General features: G+C 41.0%; 1 protein-coding gene and 1 long non-coding RNA gene across 2 annotated transcripts in view; both read left to right on the top strand.

Annotated features, from left to right (window-relative positions):
- Positions 1-21,423, top strand: part of LOC309567852 — a 463,599-nt gene that overhangs the window by 241,110 nt on the left and 201,066 nt on the right. The window lies entirely within an intron of this gene.
- On the top strand, positions 10,867-11,871 carry LOC309568566 (olfactory receptor 8U3-like; the record flags this gene model as incomplete). Its single annotated transcript, XM_082274264.1, has 1 exon — positions 10,867-11,871. One exon carries the CDS (start codon positions 10,867-10,869, stop codon positions 11,800-11,802), a length of 936 nt encoding a protein of 311 aa, XP_082130390.1. The 3' UTR covers positions 11,803-11,871.

The following is a 21,423-nucleotide window of genomic DNA, read 5'->3' as shown; positions in this document are numbered from 1 at the left end:
CAAATTGAGATAGCCATCTAACATCTTTCAAGACCCTGTGTGAAATTGTACTCTAGACTGTGCCATGCTGTACCCTATACTAATACTCTACTAGTGTGTGGTAGTGATGGAAACAGTCCCTGATGCAGAGACCAGGTTGGCCAGGACAGGAGGGAGAAAAATAACAGTTGTCACGCCTAAATCCGCGTTTCCTACAGACAAGACATCTTCTTTGGGTTGTTCTTTGGGTAGGTGTACTAGGGAGGACATCCGGAAAATGCCTCTCTTGCAGCCGGCTCACTGCATCTGGATTGTGAATTTGGGCCACAGCACCTTCTGGATACAGAAGGGCTCTAAAGATCTCTTCCTGGAGATTTAGGAAGGTCCACTTCTTTCTGACGCTTTGTATAGCACATAAGCGTTCAGCAGAGCCAATGGGAATAAGTATACAGACACTTTCTTGTACTAGCGTCTGGCCTTATGGTTATTAAGTACGGCACCACCATCTGGTTGTTGAAGTCCACCCCTCCCATGTTAAGGTTGTATTTGTGGACACAGAGGGGCTTCTCAACAACACCAGTCGCCGTCACAATTTAGACTGTCGTATCTGCGTGAATGGAGGACAGAACGAAAACATTCCGTGTGTTCCTCCACTTCACTGCAAGCTATTTATTACACTTCAAGCAGGCTCTCTCACCCATCTAATTTGTGAATCTACAAGCCATTAGGGGAAGCCCTGGTGATTAGGTTGCATGGTGCGACGTGCAACAGTTCCAGAATCAAAAAGGTGACTAAAAATTGGCACCCTTGTGTACTAGTTATCCACGTATAATGGTACTCCTTTCTGAATAAGGGTGACACCAAGTCCCAAACAATCTTGCCCGCGGTGCCCTATATAGTCTGGGCAGTTGGGGGGCTCCACATTGCCATCTTTCCCCTCATAAATCCAGAAAAAACATGCATAGCCTGTTGACCTGTCACAGAGCTTATACATCTTGACCCCATATCTGGCACGCTTGCTGGGGAGAAGCTGTTTGAAAGCAAGAAGACTTATCAATGCGGACAGATTGTTGGGGCATATACAAGGCTGCAAACTTCTGGTTGAAGTAATAAACCACTTAAGCCCCGGAAGATTTTACCCCCTTCCTGACCAGGGGGTATTTTGCGATTCGGCCCTGCATGACTTTAACGGACAATTGCGCGGTCGTGCAACGCTGTACCTAAACGCATTTGACGTCCTTTTTTTCCCACAAACAGAGCTTTCTTTTGGTGGTATTTGATCAACTGTGCAATTTTTTGATCATGCGCTATAAACAAAAAAAGAGCGTCAATTTTGCAAAAATAACAATATTTTTCCCATTTTTTTATATGAAATTTCCCCCAAAAAAATGTAAAAACCAAAATTTTTTAACATTTTTGGCCAATTTGTTTTATGCTACATATGTTTGGTAAAAAAAATCGCAAAAAGCGTATTTTGATTGGTTTGCGCAAAAGTAATCGCGTTTACTAACAAAGGGAAAGATTTTTGTAATTTTTGTTGTTTTTTTTTGTTTTAACGCGTAATGGCGGCGATCTGCAATTTTTTTTGCAGGACTGCGACATTGGGGCGGACAGATCGGACCCTTGACTGACATTTTTTACACTTTTGGGGTTACCAGTGACATTACTACAGTAATCAGTGCTATACATATGCACTGTTACTGTAAAATGACACTGGCAGTGAAGGGGTTAACTTTTTTTTGAGAGGGAGGGGTTATGTGTGTCCCTAGGGGCGTGATTCTAACTGTGATTGGCTGTGGCTTGAGCTGTAGGAACAGTGATCAACGGTCCTACATAGTAGGACCGTATGATCACTGTTCTTACACAGGGGAGAATGACAGGCGACTTGTTTACATCAGCCGCCTGCCTTTCTCCCGCTGTCACGGACGATCGTGAGTGCCTGGCGGACATCGGGTCCGCCGGGCACACGCGCGCGCGGGGGGGGGGGTCCGTGACCAGCGGGAGCGGGAGCACGCCTCCAGCGGCACGCGCTCGCTCCCCAGAGCCTCACAGGCTAGCGACGTACCGATACGTCACTTTGCCTGTGAGGGGCTGACCGCCGCAGTATATGTACTTGCGGCGGTCGGCAAGTGGTTAATGAGGGCCCGAATTTTGTATAGCCGTTCATATCCAGGGTCACCCGAGGACGACAAAGTTCATTGTCATTAAAACGCATGAACCACAAGATTTGCTCGTATTTAGTCCTGGCCAGCAGAGAACATGGGCATATGATGAAGCATATGGAAGCAGCAGCACAAATATTTGTACTAGGTAGAGAGACTTCAGGTACTATGAAGCAAACTCATATTCAGTAGTTGCTCACAAAATGTCAGGATGGCCGAGCGGTCTAAGGCGCTGCGTTCAGGTCGCAGTCTCCTCTGGAGGCGTGGGTTCGAATCCCACTTCTGACAGCAAGCTTTTGACTCTTTAACCACTTCTCTACTGGGCCTATTCTGGCACTCCTCTCCTACATGTAAAAATTATCAATTTTGTGCTAGAAAACAACTCAGAACCCCCAAGTATTATACAGTATATGTTTTTTTTTAATTATTTTTTGCAGAGACCATAGGAAATAAAATGGTGGTTGTTACTACTTTTTATGTTACAAGATATTTGCGCAGCAATTTTTCAAATGTGTATTTTTTTTTCGGGAAAAAAAACTTTCATGAATAAAAAAAAAGCATTTTTTTTGGGAAAAAAACTTTAATTTTTTTAACAAAAAAACAAAATAGTAAAGTTAACCTGTTTTTTTTTATTTTTTTTGTATAATGTGAAAGATGACGTTACGCTGAGTAACTAGATACCTAACATGTCATGCTTTAAAATTGTGCACACTTGTGGAATGGCGCCAAACTTTAAAATCTCCTAAGGCAACGCTTTAAAACATTTTTACAGGCTACCTAATTTAGAGTTACAGAGGAGGTCTTGGCCTAGAATTATTGCTCTCACTCTAAGGTTTGTGGCGATACCTCATATGTGTGGTTTGAACACATATACATATGCGGGCACGACGTACGTATGCGTTTGCTTCTGCGTGCGAATACACGGGGACAGGGCATTTAAAATTCTTTTTTTTCATATATTTTACTTTTATTTTGACATTTTCCCTTTACATTTTTGATTACTTTTATTCCTATTACAAGGAAAGTAAACCTTCACTACAGGCATGACCCGCTTTACATACCCTCACTTTACGTACACTCGCAAGTATGGATACATTAGCGTCTATGGGAAATCTTGGTCAGCTTGGCATGGCCCTGCTCCCGAACCATAAGTGACAGGGACACCAAACCTGGGGAGCACCGAAAGGGGGCCCAGGACTACAGCTTGTCTAGGTAATCTACTATGTCATAGTCATGGGTCCCCTATACATGCTCCCCAAGTTTGGTGTCCCTGTCACTTATGGTTCAGGAGCAGTGTCATGTCAAGCTGACCAAGATTTCCCATAGAGCTAACATGCATTTAGAAGTGAAAAAAGGTGTTGCTTCACTTTAAGTACATTTTAGTTTTACATACATGCTCTGGTCCCATTGTGTACTTAAAAGTGGGGTATGCTTGTATATTAGGAATAGAGCATGACAGGTCCTCTTTACAGTTAGATCTGGGGTCTATAAGTCCCCACATCTCTCCTCTAGGCTGAAAAGCCTGAGATAAAAAAAAAAAACAATTTCAGGCTTCACAGCCGAAGAAACAGCAGTGTTTACATTTACTGGGGCTGGACGTGATGTCATAACGGCATGCCCGGTCTCCGAAGGTAATAGAGATGACTGGGGACCATCTAGTCCTAGGTCAGCTCTATGGTAAATTTCTGTCGGTGGCCAATTAATTCTCTGGTTTGCCGATCACACGGGCGAGCCGGTAGAAGCACTGGTGGGCCGCCACCCTCCAGTGCTTCTACCTGCTCACCGCCTGTAAAAACAATCAAGTGGCTGAACTGCCGCTATGATTGTTCTTACAGTGCAGGGAATCGCCAGCAGAAAAAAAAAGATATGTGAATGATGCCTGCAGCTACACCCATCATCCAGATATCTCCACTGAAAGCCCAGGACGTCATATAAGGTCCACCTAAGGAGAAGAGGTTGAAACTGCATTGCGGTGTGTTTTTCCAAACATGGATTGGGCTTCTTAATATTTTTTCATTAATTTAGTGTGGTTCTAATATCTGTGTATAAAATGATCATTCGCAAAGCCTGATAAATTGTATATTGCCAACAAAATCATCTGCCGAAACCCGGGATCGAACCAGGGACCTTTAGATCTTCAGTCTAACGCTCTCCCAACTGAGCTATTTCGGCTGTGGCTGTGGCTGTGGCTGTGGCTGTGGCTGTGGCTGTGGCTGTGGCTGTTGTCTAATTTAACCACTTATCACTGCTAGTCCCTGGCCCTTTAAGATGGTCTAAATGCCGGGGGCGGAGGTGGACTTTCTCATTATGTGACCGGTGTGGCACAGAAATCACACAATCAATTTTTTTTTTTTTACATGCTATGATTGCTTATAACTGTGAATTTTAAAGTTATAAGCAACTATTTTTTTCTGAATGAAAACTATTCATTCAGTGCTTACTATTGTTATTAGCAGTGATTGGCCACAGCTAATCACATGGTACAGGTGGGCTGTGATTGGCCCCATCTGTACCATGTAGGGCGTGCGGGAGGCGCAATCCTGGGAGGAGGTCACATGACTTCCTCCCTTGATAACAGGGCTCCCTCTCCACCGTCATATTACAATAGACTGGGTGGGAGGGGGGTTAAACATCAAACATGCCAGTTTTATGGTAAAACATGAACGCATTAGGCCCCTTTCCCACTTGCCGCTCCATCGGCGAACTCCGTTTTTCTCAGCGGGGGATCGATCCGCAGATCCCCCGCTTAGCAGGCAGATGGAAGCTCTGTCTCAGCGCTGTGTGCGGAGACAGAGCTGTCAGGTCCCCTCTCTTTTCTATGGGGGAAACGGATGAGAATGGACCGCCTGTCCGTTCTCATCTGATCCCATCCGATCCGATTCCCCAGAAGGATGGAAAATAGGGTTTCCATCTGTCCGGATTTGACGGACAGGATCGGATTGGATGTCAGCGGACATGCCTCCGCTGACATCCGATGCCTCATAGAGATGCATGGGGCATCTGTTCAGATCCGCCTGAAAAACTGGCAGGCGGATCTGAACGGTCCGCAAGTGTGAAAGGGGCCTTACTCTTTAGATATTTTTATGTTGGTACTGATTCAGCTAGGCATAAAGGATCTTAAATAAAAAGTATCCCATGTCCATGCATAGCAGAAGAGCTCTTGTATTTAGATCCATAATTCACAACTGGGCACGGTTATGGGATTTTGAAGATAGTTGGTGTAACGGAACCACGACCCACACTGTGTTTGTGGGCTTCCGTCAGAATACCTACCGCTTCCTTCAGTCTGAACATAGATATCAGATATTTGAGCTGCCCCCATACAAAACTAGCCGAGAATAGCTTGTATAAGTTCTGGAGCCTTTATTGAACAAACTCACACCGAATATATACCTCATTAGGTCAGGTAAGCCTGATTACATTATCATATGCAGATGAAATTTGTATACAGAAACATAATTAGCCTGAACTAATTACCTAGCCATCTGGACAGACACAATAGGTGAACGGGAATGCAGACCCAGACAATGTTATCATTACCCTGTTATTTAACTCAGCACTGCAACAAGGCTAAAACAAAGTACATTACACATTATCCTAAGTATAAACACAGAACCCACAGTAGACAATAGGTGAGTAAATCAGCATAATCAACAATGTGTGGAAGATAAGTGGTTGAGCTGATGATATTAGCATCTGCTATGAGTCTGACTGTCTTGGGGAGACATGGACTTGAATCCAAAGTAACATTACTCCAAGGGCTCCACATATAGTGTCTGTCTTCCATTCTCAGTGACGGTGACTACCGTCACAGTTGGTACCAAAATTCTTCCTGCGCTAATTAAGCCGTATGTAGCTGCCAACCACTTCCATCTAATTGGATGGGCTGAGTTGGTGAAAACTCACTTTGATCTTTAAAGTGGAACTTCACTCTCTCATTTAACTTCGACTAATTGTAATCCTCATGCTGCTAACATTAGTAAATAGATAGGAAAGTATATTATATTGACTTGTTTTAAACTTTTTTTTTTTCTTACAATTCTTCAGTTACTTCTTGGTTTCTATGGTTTCTATGCCTAGGCAAATGGTGTCATACATCCCAGGAGACTTTAGGAGGGGGGGAGGGGTTTTCTCAACTAAGCACACCCTCCTGCCTGCATGCCTGAGCTAAGGACAGATTGATTCCAGGAAGTAGTTGCAACAATAATTATCTGCCCTTACTCAAGATGGCCACGGCCAGAAATGCTAGAGGGTGTTTTTCAAAGTGATATCTCCTCAAAATAAAGCATGGAGACATGGAGGGATGGGGGAGTTTGCTTTGAATATGAAAAACACAAATAGTGTTTTTGGTTTGTGGTGCTCAGATGCGGTGTAGTTCCAATTTAAGGTAGCAGGACAAGAGTGGTCGTTTCGAATCCCAACTATGACACTACCCGCCTGGAGTCTGCCTGTGTGGGTTTCCTCCCACTCTCTTTGGCTCATGTCTACATTGGCCCTAGTATGTGTATACAGTAGATGAATGTAGTTAGTGACCTTAGATGGTAAGCTCCTTGAGGCCAGGGACTGATGTGAATGTATAATATACATTAGTGTAGGCAGCCTATTGCATTGGGGTGTGCACCTTAACCACTTCTGGACCGGTTTTCCCCCTTAATGACCAGGCATATTTTGCTATTTGGCACTGCGTTACTTTAACGGACAATTGCGCGGTCGTGCAATGTTATACCCAAAGAAAATTGATGTCCTTTTTTTCCCACAAATAGAGCTTTCTTTTGGTGGTATTTGATCACCTGTGCGATTTTTGTTTGTTGCGCTATAAGCACATAAAAGAGCAACAATTCTGAAAAAAAAACAATATTTATTACTTTCTGCCATACATTCTCAAAAAAAAAAAAAAAATGAAAAAATCTGAATTTTTTAACATTTTAGGGCAATTTGTTTTCTGCTACATATTTTTGTTAAAAAAAAAAAAAAATCGCAATAAGCGTATTTTGATTTTGGTTTATGCAAAAGTTATCGCATCTACTAACTACGGGAAAGATTTATGTCATTTTTATTGTTTTTTTTTACTAGTAATGTCGGCGATCTGCGATTTTTAGCGGGACTGCGACATTGCGGTGGACAGATCGGACCCCTAACTGACATTTTTGACACTTTTGGGGGGACCAGTGACATTACTACAGTAATCAGTGCTAAATCAGTGCTAAAAATATGCACTGTTACTGTAATAATGACACTGGCAGGGAAGGGGTTAACATTGTGGGTGATCAAGGGGTTAAATGTGAGCCTAGGGGAGTGATTCTAACTGTGGGTGGGCATGGCTTATGGAATGACCATAGAGAACTGTGATCCTATATAGAAGGATCACAGGAGCTCTGTGATCATTCCAGGGAGAAGAACGGTCAGATGTGTTTACAACAGCCGACCGTCCTTCTCTCTCAGCGGGGAGCGATCGCGGGCGTCAGGCGGCAATCGGAGCCACCTGCCCCGTGCATCGCCTTCCCCGCTGACGATTGGGGGCGGGAGCGCACCGCTGTCGGCGCGTGCTCGCCCCCTAGCTGCAGGCGTGTGACCGACGTGGGTCTACGTCAGTTTGCGCAGGAGGGATGCCCTGCCGCAGTAAAAAGGCGGTGGGCGGTCCGGAAGTGGGTAAAGCTCAAACACACGTGTTTACGTGTCTACATATATATGACCCCGACACATTGATCTCCCTGCCGACACAGTGAAAGAGAAGTGCGTAAACACTTCTCTTATGGCAGAGCCGGTGAAAGGGAGATCTTTCCCATCTTCCTGCTGGCATACAGAGCGCTAATGCACATAGGGTGATTGAGGTGTGCCCAGGCGCATCTGGCACACCCTGTGTGCATAAATATGATAATATATATGTAAAGCACTGCATAAATTGATGACACTATATAAGTACCTGTAATACATAAATAAACCTGGGTCATATCTCCGGGGTAGGGTGGTGGATCTATGTGCGGAGAATGGTTCCTGTTTTCTATCCAACCTTGGAGCAGAAGAAATACTTTTTCTGTAAATGTTATCCCTTTTTTAATACTGTTTGTAAAGGTATATCTAATTTTTTTAACTTCCATTATTTGTAACTTCCTGTATCTTTTATTTACACTGGCTACCTTAGGATATTAAATATAAAACTGATGAGCTGGTTTTTGATTAAAAATTAAAGGGTAACTCCACTTTCGTGGGGAAAAAAAAGAGCATATAAAGAAAAAACAATATAACGTATACAATTGCGACACAAATCATATTGTAATTGAATGTTATTAAAAATTACCTTTCCTTTTAAATCTGCAGGTGTTGTAATGTTCTGAAAATGCAATACAATATGGCCGCCTGGAGCTGTTCTGTACACAGAATGTATACTGACCACACCCCCAGATACATAATTTCCTGCTTGTGTGATTGGCTCACCAATTTTCCCAGAAGTCTGCACTAAGATACAAGTCAGATTTCTGGCATCCCCTGCAACAAAAATGTCATTTTTTTGGTGAGATCCTCCCAATAGGAACACGTCTAAAAGGAATGCAGGCCCAGCAGATTTCCTCATTAGAGCCCTGCAGCTGCCACAGCTGATAGATAATTATGAAACCACTCCCAATAGACCCACTCAGCACAGAGGAACAAACAATGATTTCTTCAGAATAACAAAAGGTAGGAATCTGCAACAACGATTGTTATAATCCTTGTAATGTACAGAGATCACCCAGAGGGGAATGTTTATTTCTCAACAAAAGTGGAGTTACGATTTAAATCTAAGGGATTATGTGCGTAGTTTTCTTGTATTACCAGTGCCTATAAACTTGATTGTAAGTCATTGTAAGTCAATGTATTTTTTGTGTTTTGGAGTTCACCATCAAGTAAGGAAAGGCCAAGGAACTACCATGTTGGACTATAAACATGGTATCAGTTGACCTTAAAGTAGAACTATAGGCAAAACTTTTTTTTTCAATTTGGATAGAATAAGGAAGGTTTATAACCCTTTTCAGATTTTTTTTTTCTTTTTTGCCATCTTTGTCCCATTGGGGGGATTTACCTTCACTTCCTGTCCCATAACCAAAACAGGAAGTGAGAGGAAATCCCTGCAAATGTTGGGGATCCATTGGGGCCCCAGGACACCGGAACAAGTGTCCCCATTGGAAGATTTCCCCTCAATTATGTTTTGGGATTCCAAAAAGCTAGGTTCCAAGATTTGAAAGTAATAATACAAAAAAAGGGGGGGGGGTATCTATCCCTGAAAATATAGTGAAAAGTCCACAGAGGGACAAGGGGGGAATAGGGACTACGCGATACAAAATAAAGAAAAATGTAATAGAGAATAGAAATGTAAGTATTGGAAATTAATATTCTAAAAAATATTTTTTATTGATACAAAACACCATAAAATACATCAATGAAAGATCGTTGTTGGGTAAGATAAAAAAAACATTTTGCATTTACACAGGAAGACCCCTGATATAAATACAAGTACAGAAGTCGTACATCTGTACTTGTATTCATATCAGGGGCCCTCCCGTGTATATATATATATATATATATATATATATATATATATATATATATATATATATATTAATATTCTCTTATTTTCTTTATTTGGTATTGCGTAGTCCCAATTCCCCCCTTGTCCCTCTGTGGACTTTTTACTATGTTTTGGGATTTTTCTTTCACTATGATAATGGTAAACAGGACAAACAGAGAGGGTGAATCTCTCTAACGGGGACACAGATAGCAATAAAAACCGACAGGGGGGTCCAATCCCTCTATTCAAAACTTTAAATAAAAGTGTTGCCTTTAGTTATACTTTAATTTGGTCCTGAATGACACCTCAGTGAAATATTATTTTCAGTCTGTACCTTAAAGGAGAAGTACAGCCAAAGCGCACTTGGCTGTACTTCTCTTGTGGATAACAGGAGTGCATTTTCAGCAGACAGCGGGCTGAAGCCTGACCTCATAGAGCAGGCTGGGGCAAGATCGTGACAATATGGTCAGGATCCTCCCACAACCCTTGACCGGCACACCTGGCTCAGCCTCTCGGTGAGCCACTGAGAGCCTGAGCCAGCCGCTCCCACCCCTTCCACAGCCCAGTGCTCCCTGACTGGGAGGGGGGTCAGAGAAGACAGTGGTGACTTGATTGTAAGCCAATGTTTTTGTGTTTTGGAGTTCAGCTTCAAGCAAGGAAAGGTGAAGGAACTACCATGTTGGACTATCATCATGGTATCAGTTAAAATTAAAGTAGAACTATAGGCAAAAGTTTTGTTTTCATTATGGATAGAGTAAGGAAGGTTTATAACCCTTTTCAGATTTTTTTTGCCATCTTTGTCCCATTGGGGAGATTAACCTTCACTTTCTGTCCCATAGCCAAAACAGGAAGTGAGAGGAAATCCTAGCAAATATTGCCACTGAGAGCCTGAGCCAGCCGCTCCCACCCCTTCCACAGAGCAGCGCTCCAGTAAGTGTGTGGGGGGGGGGGGTCAGAGAAGACAGTGGTGACTGTCAGAGAGCACTGAGAACCGAGAGATCAGCAGTGTTAGCAGTCTTAGAGCTGGCGGGGGGACAGATGCAGCATCCAGCTAGGTAAGTATGAGTCTTAAAAAAATTGTCCAATACTTTTCTTTTAACACTATGTATTTTGATACAAACTCAATTTAATGGTATTATTAAGCTTGTTCTCATATTCTTCCTGTAGGGTTTGGGAGAGTACATGGCAGCCATTAATGAGACTTCCTTGGATGTCTTTACCTTACTGGGGTTTCCAGAGGAGCGTATAATATTACCAATTTTAATTGGTCTAATCTACACAATAACTGTTCTAGGAAATCTCTCTGTTTTTGGCATCGTTCAAGTGGACAGCCATCTCCAGTCACCAATGTATTTTTTTCTGGCTTGTCTATCTTTATTAGATGTTTGTTACTCTTCCGTTACTCTCCCAGCCATGTTTGCCAATGCCATAACAGGCAACAGGAAGATTTCCTTCCATGAATGTCTTACACAACTCTATTTCTTTGTTTGCTTTGGAGGAACAGAATGTCTTTTCCTAGCTGTCATGGCTTATGACCGATATGTGGCCATATGTAACCCGCTCCACTACATCACCATAATGAATAAGAAGGTCTGTTCATACCTTGTGGCAGCATGCTGGTTGAACGGAATGATGAACGCTGCATTTCACACCATGATGACCTGGAAACTAACTTTTTGTGGAGCTCAACATATCAGGCACTACTTTTGTGATGTTCTTCCATTGTTACAAGCTGCTTGTAGTGATATATACAGCAGTCAGGTGCTATTACATGTTGTAACATTTTTTATTGGGATAACGCCTTTCTTACTTGTTACAAATTCATACATTCGTATAATTTCCACCATACTGAAAATCCGCTCTACAGCGGGAAGGTGGAAGGTCTTCTCCACGTGTTCATCCCACCTCATGGTTGTAACAGTCTTTTATTCAACTGCCATCTTCAACTATAATGGTCCAAACTCTGGAGAGTCCTTTGTCTTTGTCCGAATGGCTTCTCTTCTGTACAGTATTCTTCCCCCATTGCTGAACCCGGTTGTTTACTGTCTGAGAAATAATGAGGTGAAGAGAGCCTTGAGGGATTTTCTAACTAAATCATACATTTTATTTAAACAATAATCCTACCCAACTCCGGAAATAATTTAGAGTATTAAGCAAATGAGTTTAGATATTTGGAAATTTTAGTGATAAAACCTGCCAAAGGTTCCAGATTCCAAGTGAATTCAAGGCCTTAGCGGATCAACTGGCACCCCGACTGGGTACCTCTGTTGACGGATGCTCCTAGTGCTTCCCAAAGACTCCAAGCACTCCACCAGACACCATAACCACAGCAGACCCCACGAACCCCTGCAGCTTGGTTGGGGTCTCGCCGTCTCCTACCCACCCTGGACCTACGACAAGGCTCCAGGTTCCAGTGGGTGAACCTCTCTTTCCCCAGAGAGTGAAGCAGGAACAGGAACAAGCTCTTACAAGAGCTTAGTGATTATTCAAGGGAGTATGAAGAGCATAGCAATCCCTTGTAGCAGATTCCCCCAATAAGAGACAGGACTCTAGATTGAGGGCTAAGTAGAACTCAAGGTTTAATGGTACAGGTTCTCTTTTAGACAATTTCCCTCCACAAAGTTACCACTCAGGTGGACCTTGTGGGGAACAGGACATGAAATTCACAATCCAATAAAAACAGAGTTTTACACTCAGTCACTCTCATACAGTGTACACAATCCCTCCCCTCTGCCTGATTACATTATCATATTCAGATTAAATTGTATACAGAAACAGAATTAACCTGAACTAATTATCTAGCCATCTGGACAAAACAATGTGAGGTCATTAACATTTAACAATGGGACAGGCAGACTTCACACAATACACATCCCACCTCAAAACAGACAATAGGACAAGACTGCCAATGACAGTCTGTCCGTCTCCTACATTGAATACACATCTACGTATTTCTATGATTATTTAAGCATCACAGACTTCATGGCAACAGGCTATAGGTCTCACAGTGTAAAGTGGGATTAAATCTTCATAGTTCTTGAGAGATATTGTTGATAAATATTACTCTCCCATTTGAAGTTATCCAAACCATTTTCTCAGTGTCCCTTAAGTATCTGTCTTTCACTCCCAGGGACAGGGAGTACCGTCACAAAGGCCAAAACTTTTTATTAGCTTTGGATAAATGTGGAATGATTAGAAAGGAAACAAAAAAAAAAAAATTAAATATTGTAGGATGATAATTGTCCTCCTTTAGGTCAATGCGTTTCGGAGAGGTGCCTCAAATGACAAAAAAAAGTAAAAATGAAAATTAGCCCCTATATAAACTATCTACTTTATAAAACCATCCATATAATAACCTATATATACTGTATATATATATATATATATATATATATATATATATATATATATAAAATAATCATATTCAAAATCTGATCATATTATAAAATTAATATGATAATATTGTAATTTTATTTATATTACATATATTAAAATCTCCAGACTACAAAATAAAGTCATACTATTATTATAGGATTATTACATTTTCACTATTTCAAATTTCAAATCAATCCCATCATCAGATATTTTTACTGTTTTGTGTTTTTCCATTAATTATATACTGTACATCATTAACACAATCTAATTATATTTTTATATTTTTAATTTAAATTTTTTTAGTTAGTATATTTAGTGTATATAATCATCTGAAAACACTTGCTTTAAATAAATGAAGGCTTCCTCTGTAGATTTTTTAAAATCTGTTTTCCCCCGATGCACCTCCCCGGGAGATGTCTTTGGTGCTCAATAAATATCATAACACTTCTAACAAGCAAACCCTTGGATGTTGAAAGCATACCAACATTAGCATTCTGTATAAGTTAATTCTTCTGTTTTAGTCTCTAAACTTTTCCCATTTTCAATTTTATACTCTTTAAATTACTACTCGTGTCTTATGCAGACCTGAAAATGTAAATATATTTTTAAACATGAAAATTTGTGGTTCTTCTACAATTACATCAGTTTAGATGTAAATCAGTGCTTTGCATTTATTATTGAATACTTATTTTGTTCTTTTTTGGATTCCAAACTGAATTTTGATATTTATGTATATTTAGATTATATTATATAACTACTTAAATTTAAATTAATTATTTGTAAATGTAAAAAAGACCAATTACAGTAGTAAATGTATTTCAGTACAGTTAGTTATGTAATACATTCTTTCCCTGTGCTTTCTGGTAAGATTTATTTTATTTCTATAACACATGAGGGCTGTACCAAAAGTAATGCAAAAGTGGACATAACATTTTTTATTAACTTATAAAGGTCTTTTAAATTTCACTTGTTGGTAGAGTATCTCTTCCTCTATAGTAAGCAAAAGGCATTGGAGAAACAAATCCTGTTGCTCCACAGTATCATACTTTTCAGGTACAATCCAGGGCAGACAAAAACTATTTAACAAATATCCATTTTTTTTTTTACATTTTCTTTTTAAAAATGCACAGTATCTCATAAAAAGACCAAAACATAAATATAACTGAATACTACACAGGACTAGAACTTGATCCCTGCCATAATGATATTGACCATTCAATTGTTATAACAGTCACATCCATAAGAGCATCAGGCAAGGCATAGTTCCCAAGTTTCTCATTTACGTGTTTCACGGAAGTTACCACTTTTTTTTCAGGACAGGGCTTCTTCAGGACATACAATGCCTTGAAAAAGTATTCATACCCCTTGAAATATTCCACATTTTGTCATGTTACATCCAAAAACATAAATGTATTTTATTGGGATTTTATGTGATAGACAAACATAAAGTTGCACACAATTGTGATGTGGAAGGAATATATAACAGAGACACATTTCTGGGCAGTATGGTGACCACACAATAAGCCAGTGCTCTATCTTGGCCTAGGCCAACAAGGCCCAGGCCTAGGGCGGCACCTTGCAGGGGGGCAGCAAAAAGCTGCACCCTGCATGAAACAAAAAAAACAGCCTCCTCCTGGCACGAAAAGGGTCCCCGCTGGCTTGCGCTACACTTTTTGTATAGTGTCAGTCTTATGTGGTGAATTGGGCCGGAGGGCAGGGTCCAGGAGGCAAATCGGTCACACTGCTACCTACAGTATGATACTCTCCTCTGCCCCCAGGCACTGATGGGCACTCATATGCTGCACTGATGGGCGCTAATAGACCGTACTGTTGGGCACTAATATGCTGCTCTGATGGCCACTGATGAGGCGGCAATGGTGGGTACTGATAAACTGCACTAATGAGGCTGCATTGATAAGACAGCACTGATAGGCTGCACATATGGGCACTGATGACGCTTCACTGATGGGCACTAATGAGGCTGAACTTATGGGAACTGATGAGGCTGCACTGATAGACTGTGGTTGTGGTCTTAAACAGGAAGGGGTGTGGCCTTTACAGGAAGGGGTGGGTCATATTTAAAATTAGGGGGTGCACAAGTTTAATCAGGTCTAGGGCAGCACAAAATTGAAATACGCCACTGCAATAAGCCTCTCACGTGGACACATTGAACATGAAAACCAAAACACACTGAAAACCCAGAAAGACCACAGAGGGGCAGGCACCGCAAAAAAGTGGAAATAACATACAAAATACAGTACTTCAAAATCAAGGTACCAAACCACCTACTTACACCCATTTTATATACGGGATATGTACTTACAAGTATATCAACAGAGGAGGGAAATGACTAAAAAATTGGATTTATTTCCTATTTCCTGGAAAAAGTCCCATTCCCAGGTGATGTTTAGTTATATTTATGTATTTGGTCTTTTTAGGAGATGCTGTACATCTTTTTAACCACTTGACCTCCGGAAAGGTTTTATCTCCCCTTTTCTGACCAGGGCATTTTTTTTTGTTGCTATTGCACTGCTCTACTTTAACTGGTGAATTGCACGGTCATGCAACACTGTACGCAAATTCGATTTTTATCCTATTTTTTCCCCCACAAACAGAGCTTTCTTTTGGTGTATTTGACCACCACTTTTTTTTATATATATATATATATATATATATATATATATAAGCGGAAAAAAAATTATATTTTCTACTTTCTGTTATAAAATATATCCAATAATAAAAAATAAAAAAAAAAGAAATCTAATTTCTTCATGAATTTGGGCCAAATCATATTCTGCTACATGTCTTTATTAAAAATAAATAAATAAATAAATAAATCCCAATAAGACCGCATTCACATTGATCCGACTTGTCAGCCTGACAAGTCGCGGTCCGTCACGCTCCCATTGTGTAGTACAGGAGCCGTTCTAATAGGAGCGACACAAGTCACTCCGACTTAGAAAAAGGGTCCTGTACTACTTCGGGGCGACCTGGAGACGACTTGCATAGACATTCATTTTATGAAGTCCGTGCAAGTCGCGCAGAAGTCGCGCTGCACACGACTTCACAGTTCGCCCCCTAAGTCAGAGCGACCTAGTGTGAACCGGCACTAAGTGTATTATAATTGGTTTGGTTCCAAATAAGTGTATTATAATTGGTACAAACTATGGAATATATACTGGAATTTACGCAACTATAGATACAATGCTATATTTTTATTTGTGGGCCTGTGTGGTTTATAGCGCGGCCAGCATTCCCAGTCTTCTGGTCAAGCACTTTACAGCACAAGTACTTTGGTGAGCATCAAGTAACCTGGAGTGAATATATGTCCAAATGTTTATATATGCATGTTTTTTCTTGTGATTGTTTGTAACTTATCACCCCTTTTTTCTCTCTATGTTAGTAAATCAAGGATCATCAAAAAGGTCTTTGAAAAAGCGCCATTCATGCGAAACGCGTCACACCGATCCTATCTGGTTACAATTACGGCAATTGTATTGTGTTTGCTTTTTAATATTGTCATGTGTGGAGTTGGCTCCATATTTTTTATATATACATATGTGTGTTAATCACTACAATAAAGTTTATATATATATTTTTTACTTCAGTTGTCAAATTGCTGTTTCACAGCGACTTTGATGCTCTAAACTAGATGGTTGTGTCAGCCTCCTTACCATCCCTTTAATTGTTTAGAGGCACAGTAGGGGCTTCCCCTTCCCCTGGGACAGGGCCCCACTGTTCCCCTTACACCTTTTCCAATATTGTACCTGGGATTGGAGTCAGCTCACACCAATATTCTACTAGTTTATCCAACAATACCTGTTTTCTTTACAATGCTATAATGGCGTTGATCAGTGACTGTTACTGTGATAGTGTGGTGGGCAATCTGGCGAAACAGACACTAACGCTCACTGGGAGGTACACTAACTGACACTGACATCAATAGTGACACTAATACAGGGATCAGTGCTAGTACTATACACTAACACTGTATTAATAATACTTTGGGAAGGGTTAACATCTAGGGGCAATCAAGGGGTTAACTGTGTGCCTAACAATGTAAAATGTGTGTAATATGTGCTTTTACTTTACTGTTTGTTTTTTTCTCCCTGCCTGTAATTGAGAATCTTCACACAATAAACTCTGTGGATATTTACTTTACCTGTCCAATCATGTGCAGATTAAATAAGTACACAGGAATTTGCTTTCCATGTGATTGGTGAATGGGTAATAAATTCTTTAGTAAATCAGCTTTATTGACCTTTTACTATATATTATGTATTGAATTCATTCATTTTAGTTAAAGCGGAGTTCCGGCCTCAAAATCGAAAAAATTGATTTTGGGCCATCCGCTTGCTGAGGGCCACCTGAAAAAGAAATGGATACTCCCAATTTTTTTTTTCTGGTCACTTACCTTGATATTGAAGAAAATATACTCACCTTCCTTTCACTTCCTCCCTCTGCGACCGCGGCCCGCGTCATCTATTCCGGTTTGAGATGACTCCTGGGAGCTGAACGTCATCGCTCCCAGGAGTCAATGTGACGACACCCGGCCCCGCTCGTCACTTCCGGTGCAGGTCGCGGCATTCCCTGATAAACAGCTTCTGGGCATGCCGGGGTGCCGCGCCTGCACCGGAAGTGATGAGTGGGGCCGGTGCAGTGCATTGTGGGACTCCGACGTCACCGAAGAGGCCGCAGAAGAGGACGCGCTGGCTTCAACTGTCCACACCTGAGATGGCAGCGCTGGAGAAGAACTTTTCAAGGTAAGTATTTCTTCTTAACCACTGCTAAAAGACCAGGGGGTATTTTGCGATTCGGCACTGCGTGACTTTAACGGACAATTGCGCGGTTGTGCGACGCTGTACCCAAACTAATTTGACGTCCTTTTTTTCCCACAAACAGAGCTTTCTTTTGGTGGTATTTGATCACCTGTGCGATTTTTTGATCATGCGCTATAAACAAAAAAAAAGCGTCAATTTTGCAAAAATAACAATATTTTTCAGATTTTTTTATATGAAATTCCCCCCCAAAAAAATGTAAAAATCTAAATTTTTTAACATTTTCGGCCAATTTGTTTTATGCTACATATAAGAAAAATAAGAACTTCCGCGCTATGGATTAAGTGGATAGATAAGTGAATAATTAAGTGAAAAAAAAGTGTGTATAAATAAATAAAAAATATGTAGTAAATGTATGAAATATAAAATATATATATATATATAGATATATCTAAAAATAGGCTGCAGCCTCCCTGGATGATAGTCCGGAGACTATGCACTGGATATAAAAGGAATAGGGGTGATGGCGCTGCCTATATAATTTAGATATAATAAAAAGCTGTGATGCAAAGTGCCTTAAACTAAAAGCAATAATGTGTAATATTCAAACAATAATATATTTCATAAAAACTTCAATTAAGTGCAAGTGCAAGGTATAAAAGTGCCTGCAGAAAGATTGGAAAGTGACTGGTGCAATGATGTATGAGCAATAAATAATATTTTACATGCAATATTAATGTGCTAAAAAATATAATACTATATAAAGTGAGCTGTTCCACTCATACCACGTGTTGGTATGGGGAATAAAAAAGTGCCAACAGAGCAAAAATAGAAAAAAGTTATTATTTTAAAAAAATACAGCTTGCAATGTCCAATAAGAAAGATCCAGTAGAAAAGTCTATATCATGTGCGGTGACTTCAAAAGCAATAAAGGTGACAACACTCGGAACAAACCGACACTCAGGTGAAAAGGTGACCCCGTGGTGGGTGGTAAGGTGCTGGGATTCCTTTGATAAAATTGCACACTTACCAGAGACACCCACCCCACACAGGGGTATAGAACTATGTCCACCATTTATTTTCTGGTTTAAATATCGGGAGTGGAGCTGAGTGGATCCCTCGGAATACACCTAGGCAGGAAGGCACACAGGGGACCATCCTAGGGTACATCCACACCAGGACCAGCCTGATCCTCGGCACACGCCCTCCACCCAGGGATAGGAGGATACCGCTAGGTTGCCAGACCCATAAATACACCCGCTCTATACCCCTGTGTGGGGTGGGTGTCTCTGGTAAGTGTGCAATTTTATCAAAGGAATCCCAGCACCTTACCACCCACCACGGGGTCACCTTTTCACCTGAGTGTCGGTTTGTTCCGAGTGTTGTCACCTTTATTGCTTTTGAAGTCACCGCACATGATATAGACTTTTCTACTGGATCTTTCTTATTGGACATTGCAAGCTGTATTTTTTAAAATAATAACTTTTTGCTATTGTTGCTCTGTTGGCACTTTTTTATTCCCCATACCAACACGTGGTATGAGTGGAACAGCTCACTTTATATAGTATTATATTTTTTAGCACATTAATATTGCATGTAAAATATTATTTATTGCTCATACATCATTGCACCAGTCACTTTCCAATCTTTCTGCAGGCACTTTTATACCTTGCACTTGCACTTAATTGAAGTTTTTATGAAATATATTATTGTTTGAATATTACACATTATTGCTTTTAGTTTAAGGCACTTTGCATCACAGCTTTTTATTATATCTAAATTATATAGGCAGCGCCATCACCCCTATTCCTTTTTTATGCTACATATGTTTGGTAAAAAAAAATCGCAAAACGCGTATTTTGATTGGTTTGTGCAAAAGTTATCGCGTTTACTAACAAAGGGAAAGATTTTTGTCATTTTTGTTGTTTTTTTTTAACGAATAATGGCGGCAATCTGCGATTTTTTTTGCGGTACTGCGACATTGCAGCGGACAGATCGCACCCTTGACTGACATTTTTGACACTTTTGGGGTTACCAGTGACATTTCTACAGTAATCAGTGCTATATATATGCACTGTTACTGTAAAATTACACTGGCAGTGAAGGGGTTAACTTTTTTGAGAGGGAGGGGCTATGTGTGTCCCTAGGGGCGTGATTATAACTGTGATTGGTTGTGGCTTCAGATGTATGAACAGTGATCAACGGTTCTACATAGTAGAAACGTATGATCATCATTCATACACCGGGGAGAATGACAGGCGGCTTGTTTACACTAGCCGCCTGACTTTCTCCCTCTCCCCCGACGATCGTGAGTGACCGGCGGACATCGGGTCCGCCGGTCACACGCACGGGGGGGTCCGTGACCACTCGGGAGCGGGAGCGCGCCTCCGGGAGCGCGCTCGCTCCCTAGACCCTCACAGGCTAGCGACGTAGACCTACGTCACTCTGCCTGTGAGGGGCTGACTGCCGCAGTAAATAGTCGTGCGGCGGTCGGCAAGTGGTTAAGGGTAAGTGCGACCCGGAACAGTTCAGAGGCTATCCATTGTGGAATGTACTAGCCCTGACTGTTCCGGGGGTATTTTTATCTAAATTTGACCCCCGAGGCCGGAACTCCGCTTTAAGGAATTGGAAATGTTTACACAATAAACTCTGTGAATGTTCACTTTACACATTACAGGAATTGCTTTTCACGTGTTTAATAATTTAAGTAAATATCTGCATAGATTATTTTGTAAAGATTCAAAACTACATTAGTAAACCAGCCCCATTGACATATTACTATATATTATGTATTGTATGAACTAATTTTTTTTTTTTGTTTTTTTTTTTAGCTTTGGATAGAGTAGGAAATGTATTAGACTGTTGCTCCAGAACAGTGGTCTCCAAACTGTGGTCTGGGGGCTGGATGTGGCCCTTTGCTTGCTTATTTCTGGCCCTTGGGCCACTATCCACCAACTGACACCACTGATGGAGCACCATTCCCCCTACTGACACCATCAATGGGTCACTATTCTTCTCATTGATATCAACAACGGGGCACTTTTCCTCCCATTAAAACCAATGATGGGGTACTGATTCTGGGGCATTCTACTCCCACTGGCCCCCTTAAAGTATGAAGGACAGTAAACTTGCCCTTTGATTAGAAAGTTTGAAGACTCCTGCTCCAGAACAGCGTAATCAAAGAGGTGCTGGGAACTTTTAGACTTGCAAGTGTAGTCAGATGAAGGAAAACTTCATAAAGGCTCTACAGCTCTGGCGGGCGGCTCCCACACAGCAAGGCTTTCTTTGATGGGCACCCTACAGCAACTCAAACCATAGAAATACAGACAGGAAGGCCAGACCAAAATTGGATAAATTTGTCTAAGATAATTTTAACTGTTGATAAAAAATCGAATAAAAACATCCAATGCATTTCAGGGGCGACACCACTCCCTTTTTCCAGGCCTACAAGCTGCTTGTAGTGATATATACGACAGTCCGGTGCTATTACATGTTGTAACATTTTTTTTCTTGGGATAGCGCCATTCATACTTGTTACAAATTCATACATCCATATCATTTCCATCATACTGAAAGTTCGCTCCAC

The sequence above is a fragment of the Pelophylax lessonae genome, assembly GCF_965119305.1.
Source record: "Pelophylax lessonae genome assembly, chromosome: 12".
Classification (NCBI taxonomy): Eukaryota; Metazoa; Chordata; class Amphibia; order Anura; family Ranidae; genus Pelophylax; species Pelophylax lessonae.
The sequence above is the reverse complement of the archived record's forward strand: the minus strand, read 5'-3'. Positions and strand labels throughout refer to the sequence as shown.